Source organism: Colobus angolensis, unplaced genomic scaffold (genome assembly GCF_000951035.1).
Source record: "Colobus angolensis palliatus isolate OR3802 unplaced genomic scaffold, Cang.pa_1.0 Scaffold335, whole genome shotgun sequence".
NCBI classification, from domain to species: domain Eukaryota; kingdom Metazoa; phylum Chordata; class Mammalia; order Primates; family Cercopithecidae; genus Colobus; species Colobus angolensis.
The window spans coordinates 288,782-294,882 of record NW_012116655.1 but is presented as its reverse complement, the minus strand read 5'-3'; the positions used below and the strand labels follow the sequence as shown (position 1 = coordinate 294,882).

At 62.0% G+C, this 6,101-nt stretch overlaps 2 protein-coding genes across 2 annotated transcripts in view; one reads left to right on the top strand and one right to left on the bottom strand.

Annotated features, from left to right (window-relative positions):
• RAI1 (retinoic acid induced 1) overlaps nucleotides 1-1,395 on the top strand; it is an 18,587-nt gene extending 17,192 nt beyond the window's left edge. Inside the window, exon 2 of the mRNA XM_011952143.1 lies at nucleotides 690-1,395. Within this exon, the coding sequence (XP_011807533.1) occupies nucleotides 690-827 (138 nt within the window). The 3' untranslated portion in view covers nucleotides 828-1,395. The remainder of the gene's footprint in view (nucleotides 1-689) is intronic.
• Nucleotides 1,396-1,997: 602 nt separating this feature from the next.
• The window catches only part of SREBF1 (sterol regulatory element binding transcription factor 1), a 12,372-nt gene continuing 8,268 nt past the window's right edge, over nucleotides 1,998-6,101 (bottom strand). The window contains exons 12-19 of the mRNA XM_011952144.1: nucleotides 5,772-5,940; nucleotides 5,136-5,244; nucleotides 4,752-4,861; nucleotides 4,530-4,662; nucleotides 4,163-4,328; nucleotides 3,472-3,672; nucleotides 3,269-3,380; nucleotides 1,998-2,769 (exon numbers count right to left, since the gene is read on the bottom strand). Of these exons, the coding sequence (XP_011807534.1) occupies nucleotides 2,540-2,769; nucleotides 3,269-3,380; nucleotides 3,472-3,672; nucleotides 4,163-4,328; nucleotides 4,530-4,662; nucleotides 4,752-4,861; nucleotides 5,136-5,244; nucleotides 5,772-5,940 (1,230 nt within the window). The 3' untranslated portion in view covers nucleotides 1,998-2,539. The remainder of the gene's footprint in view (nucleotides 2,770-3,268; nucleotides 3,381-3,471; nucleotides 3,673-4,162; nucleotides 4,329-4,529; nucleotides 4,663-4,751; nucleotides 4,862-5,135; nucleotides 5,245-5,771; nucleotides 5,941-6,101) is intronic.

Here is a 6,101-nt window from a genome sequence, read left to right as displayed (position 1 = left end):
AGCCGCCTGCGCAGCCCCCGGGCCTTTGAGCTGCTCCCAGTGCGGGTCCAGAGCCGATCCTTGATCCGGGTCCCGGATCGTGGATCCGGCCGCCTAGGGCTCAGACTTGCGGCCCCGGGTTGGGAGGAAAACCCGTTCCGGAGCCGCCTGCTCCCGGAACCGGACGGCACAGGGCGTTCTTGCCCACCCCAGGGGCTAGGCTTGCGGAGGGGGAGCCCGCGGAGCGGCCAGACTCCCCGGGGCGCTCAGCCTCCGGCGAGGGTGTGAGACGGCTTTGGCCTGGGGACGCTTTTCCCCTCTGGAATCTCAAGACGACGTGGCACACATTCCACGTGGGTGCTGTCGCCACCCCAGTCGGTCGTGGCGTGCAGCTGGGAGCCCTGGGCTTGGGTGTGGGGATCGAAACAGTCCTGGAAGAGGCGGAGGGCGGCTCCCGGCTCCGTGGACTAGGCGGGGGAGAAAGGAAGCCTTTCTAAGAGCGGGCTAGGCAGGCGCTGGAGGGACCTGAGCCTTTGGAACAAACCGTGCGGAACGCTTCCAGGGGCCTTCCCGCCCAGCCTTTGCCAGATCTGTCGTGCGGTTCGGGCTAAGCCGGGGTAGACCTGGGCTGTGATCAGTTAGGGGTTGCGGGCTCCCCGAGTGTGGGCGGGACTGGGACACCCTTTGGCCTCTGTTCGTCCCCTTTCCAGTCCACCCCACCCCTGGAGCCCAGCCTGGGAGCGCAAAACCCAAGAAGCGGCCAGAACGCACCTCCGGCGGACGCGCGACCGTTGTGCACCACCAGGGACCGCCGCGCCCGCTCTGCACGGGAGCAGGGACAGCGCTAGATGCGTGTACAAAACCTGTGTACCCCTCTATATATATGTTACATAGAATGTATATATGTTGGGAACATGCTCGCTTCTCCCGTGTGTCGCCGCCGTGCGTCGTGCGCCCGCAACAGAGCCCCAACCGGGCCTTTGCCGGGTAGGGGGCTACCGCGACGTCCCTTGCCCACGCAGCCACCACCGGCCCGGGCCAGTCCCTGCCAGTCCGTCCGCCTGTCCGTCTGTGTCCTCAGCTCTGTCCACGCTTCGATAGGCCTGATGCAGCCCCCAGCCCAGGGCCGCCCTAGCAACTTCCTGTACATATGACTGTAAAATGGTAAACGTGTGTATTATATCTGGCCTCGTTATATAGTGTATATATATGTATACATATACATATATATAATATATATGAAGACTGTAAATGTTAAGACGACTAGTGTTCTTATTAGTATATTGCTTCACACTGAAGATTGTGTGTATCGAGCTGTTTCTAAAAGATGTTTATTTTCCTTAAGAGTAAAAAACAGTCATTGCATTCAGAAAAAAAAAAAAAAGTCAATAAAGATACAACGATTGTTTTGGAAAATCTGCAGCCCGTGGATTCCGACCAGATTCAGCTGGGAGCCGGGCCAGTCTTTAGGTTGGGGAATGGGAATGAAGGGAGGGGCTCAGGGGGGCATGAATGGAGTCAGGGAGCCTGCCCTTCACAGAACAGGAAACCTCTCCGCCCCTGTGCCCCCTCTCCAGTGTGGCGGCGGGTCAGGAGGGAGGAGGCTTCTTTGCTGTGAGAGGACCAGGGGACAGGATGGGGGGAGGTGAGACGTGCCAGACTTGCAGGGCGACCCAAGCTGTAGCTCCTGTCATACAACAAACAGGTCCTGGAGGACAGTCCATCCTCCCATACCACCCAGGGACCTGATGGGGACACAGCTGGGAGGTGAGAAGGGACAACTGAGCCCATCGAGGCCTTAAGGGTTGACAGCCCAAACATGTGCCCTGGGAACAGGGGGACAGGTCAGCGGGAGGCCATCCAGCCAGCCCTCCCCACTCCCCCTACTAACATCGAAAGGAGCCAAGTTGTGTCCCTTGTGGCCGGAGGGGGAGGGAAGCCTTTTCCTAGGTGCTGGGGGAGGGCCCAAGCACTCTCACTGGTCAGCACCTCAATCAGCTGAAGACACAAAACCCAGATTATAAATAATTTCATTTTTAATTCTCTGTACAAAACTTCTCAATCTATGAAAATAAAGTTTGCAAAAGGCAAAGTAGCACAGGAGCCTCAGGTCAGGAGGCTGAGCACGCTGACCTACACTATGTACACGTCTTCCCACGAGGGAGAGAGAGGCCTCTGGGGCAGAGCCCCACTTTCAGTCCGGGAAAGCCAAGTTGGCTTCCGTCAGCGCAGGGAAATGTACCCATCTCTTCCCTCTTAAACAGGAGGAAAAAAGCCACTAAGGTGCCTGCAGAGCAAGGAGGGCCTCCCCGCCCCGAACGGCTCGGCTCCTGCAGTGCCCCGATCGGCCACCAGAGGTCAGCACCATCATGGCCGCCGGTCTTAGGGTCGGGTTCGCGCCCCTCTGGCCTTCCACCCCGAAGGGACAGCGCAGCCGCGGGTGACGTGGAGGCCAGGGTCTCTCGCACTGCCTTCGGCCTTCAGGGCTTCGACACAGGACAGAAGCTGCACGGGACAGAAGTGGCTAGAGACGGGGGTGCTGAGGCCGGGGACACGGGTTCTAGCTGGAAGTGACAGTGGTCCCACCGCCCAGGCGCATGAGCATCTGCTGACAGTCGTGCAGCAGCCGGCGATCGCCAAGCTTCTCGAGCGTGCGCGCCGCCTCAGCCAGCATGCCCACGCGCTGCCCGGGCGCCGACAGGAAGCCAGGGGGCAGGTAGCAGGAGGCTAGCAGCAAGGCCTCCGCGTGCTCCCGCCTCGTGGGCCGCGGCTCCAGCTCCGCCACCGTGCCTGCGCACACAAGGATGTGTCAGGGATGGGGCTCAGGCTGGCCACGCCCCCGCGGGAGCCCCGCCCACACACAAGCAAAGGCACCAGCCGCCCGTACCTGGTATAGAGGTCCCCCTCTTCCCACCCTAGTCTCAGCCCACACATAAAGTCCACAGACTGAGTCACGCACGTGTAGTCATATATCCCACAAATGACAGTCGCCCCAATTTCTTGTGAAAGGAATTGTCATCAGGTAACCAAGAAGATGCTTGTTTTTTTGTTTTCTTGTTTTTTTCCTTGAGATAGGGACTCTCCCTGTCACCCAGGCTCACTGTGGCCTCCAACTCCTGGGCTCAAGCTGTCCTCCTGGCTGGGCCTCCCAAAGTGCTAGGCGTGAGCCACTGTGCCAGGCCTGTCTGTCCTGTCTGACACACACGCAGCCTCCCTTGGTATCACACCCCATGTGCGCCCTTCCCTGCTGAGCAGACAGCACATCCCTGGTCAGCAGCTGCCCCCTCACCTCCTTTGCCACCGGGGCCTGCCCGCCGCCTGAGACTGCGGTCGAGGAGTTGGTGTGTCCGTGTGGGGCTGGCCCCTGCCATCAGCCGGGCCGTGGCCTCATGTAGGAACACCTGGGGGCCAGGAGAGTGGAGGCTCAGGGCTGTCCCTCTTCACCACTGCCTGACTCCCCATCTTGACGACAGGGGGCCATTGGGTACTCACCCTCCGCATGGCGGGCCGGAAGCTCTGTGCCAGCCGCCTCAAGCTGCTCAGGTCCCGTTGGAAGCCACGCAGCTCAAGGGCAGAAGCCTGAGGCCCGCTGCTGGCACCCTGGGCTGCCGGGGCCGGGGCCGGGGGCTGCTGCTGCCGCCACAGGCTGGTGCGTACCACAAGGAGCAGGTCACACAGGAACAGCTGCACGGCCTGGGGGTGGCGGGCAGGGCAGGGTCACCAGGGCTCCAGCTCTGGGAGGGGCAGGATGGGGGCCCGTGGTGCCAGGGGCCGGCTCCGGGCTGCACTGCCGAGGCACTGCACCCGCCTCACACACGTGCAATGCAACAGCAATGCACCGCGGGGCCGCCCGCCTCTCTCGGCCCCCACGCCCGCCACCGGCCCGGGAGCAGCTGTCCAGCCCTCCTGATGCAGGGCCTCCAAAGGGATACTACCACACCATCCACCCCCATCCTCCCAGGGATGGGGAAACTGAGGCCAGATAAGGGCAACCCCTCTCCTCTGGACAGAAGCCTTAGCCAAAAAGCAAGGTCTGCTGAACCCCCTATCTGCTGGACCCCTCATCCTGTGCTGCTTGGGCAAACCCCATGGTCTTCTGCAGTCCCTGGGGCCTGGGGAGAAGGACCAGGGAATGGAAGGCTGAGTCCCCCAGCCCTGCCAGGCCCCTGGCCCCACCCCTCACCTTGTCAATGGAGCTGCTGGCTGGTGTGGTAGCCAGGCTGTCCTGCAGGTACCCACTGGCCTTCTCACAGATGGTCAGGCTGGCTGGACCAGACTCTGCCTTGGCACAGCCCAGCAGGGCCCGGGCAGCCTTGAAGGAGTGCAGAGCCGCCCTGGGCAGGGGTCTCCTGTTGGGACCAGGGCAGAAGAGTGCCAATCAGACCAGTCCACAAGCCCTAGCTGAGTGCCCCCTCACTGCCCTGGCTCGAGTTCCCTGGGGATAAAAGGTGGTGACCCCTCCTGCACAAAGGCTGAGTGGAGGCACAGTGCCCAGGGGATGAGGGAGGCTGGGCCCAGGGCCAGGCAGGAGGAACCTGCCATGCACTCACTCAGACTCCTGCAGCACCCGGGGCAGGTGCTCCACCAGTGGGCACAGCCGCTCAGCCGCCTCCTCGTCCCGCCGCAGCCAGTGGATCACCACAGCTGTCAGAGAGGCCCACCACTTGGCCACCGGGTCTACGCCTGCAAAAGAGGGAGGGTCCCCTGAACCCTCAGCCAGCCACGCTGCATGGGGACTGAGAAGGGAGCCAGGGCAGGGGCCGGGGGCTCACCGGTGGTGGTGGCCATGCTGGAACTGATGGAGAAGCTGCAGGCAGGAGCCCCCGCGGCATCAGAACAGCTGTTCAGCAGCTGCAGGTATCCGAGGGCATCCGAGAATTCCCTGTGGCAGGAGAGGGCTGGCTGTCGGGACAGATGGCAGGGGTCCTAGGAGGGTGCTGGCCCTCCCCACCTGCCCACTAGAGTACAGCCTGACCCCTGGCTCTGCAAACTGCCACTGTCTCCTCCCATAGGCTGGTGGGGAGAGGAAACCCAGAGAGGAACGAAGGGCGCATGGCACGCATAGTAGCCCAGCTCTGGCCCTCTCCACAGGACACAGCTATTCCCAGAATCCTGCTGGAGGAGCCTTGCCTGGAGGAGGGCACAACGACACTTACTTGTCCCCATCAGCTGACCCAGGGCTGGGGTTGGGCTGGGTCACACAGTTCAGTGCTCGCTCCAAGAGATGTTCCCGGAATAGCTGAGTCACCTGGGCCAGGGGGTCCACTATGGAGAAGAGGAGGTGAGTGGGGTGGGGAGCAGGGCCCCACCTTCCTCTCCAAGCTAAAGGCTTTTTCCTGGGTGGGCTGGGGCCATACTCAGGGGCACTGGGAAGTGCCGGCACGCCACTGGGTGCAGCCCATGCCAAGGACAGGGGAAAACAGGTGGACATAACTCCCCAGCACCAGCGTTGGCCAGGACAACACTGAGGCCTGCCCTATGCTGCTCCCAAAGGAAAACCGACTTGAGAAGGCACCACCGTTGGCTCTGCTTCCTTACGCCACAGCAGTGCTGCCTGGGGTCACTTCTCCAATCAGCCACCTGCCCTTCAATCCCTACACGTGCTTCTGAAAGCCCCAGTGGGAACCGAGACGCACCCAGGCCTTTCCCTTCCTACAGCCCCCACATCAACTACCCATGGCAGGGAGAAGGACTGGGGTGGCCAGAGACAGCCAGAGATTCAGGCGACAAGGGACAGAACAGGAATGAGGACATGGGACAGGAGAGGGGACAGGGAAAGGGTAAGAGAGCACCTGGGTTACCGGCCAAGCTGTACAGGGTCTCCCGTGGGGTACTGAGCACGACCCAGTCTCCATCCACGAAGAAACGGTGGCCCACGGGGTGGCAGAGCCACTGCATGGCAGGAGGCACTGAGCCACTCTGTGCCAGGCAGGCCTGGCGGGCACTGCTCAGGAAGAAGCGCTGTAGGGGAGGGAAATGGGCTGTCACAGTGGACACAGGCTGGGGCCAGACCCCAGGCCGAGCTGGGGCTCGGCCTGGATCCCCCTTGGTAACCACTGCAACATCCCATGTAACTCTTACCCAGGGAGCCTCTAGAGAAAACTGCAGGGATAAGCCCCCAG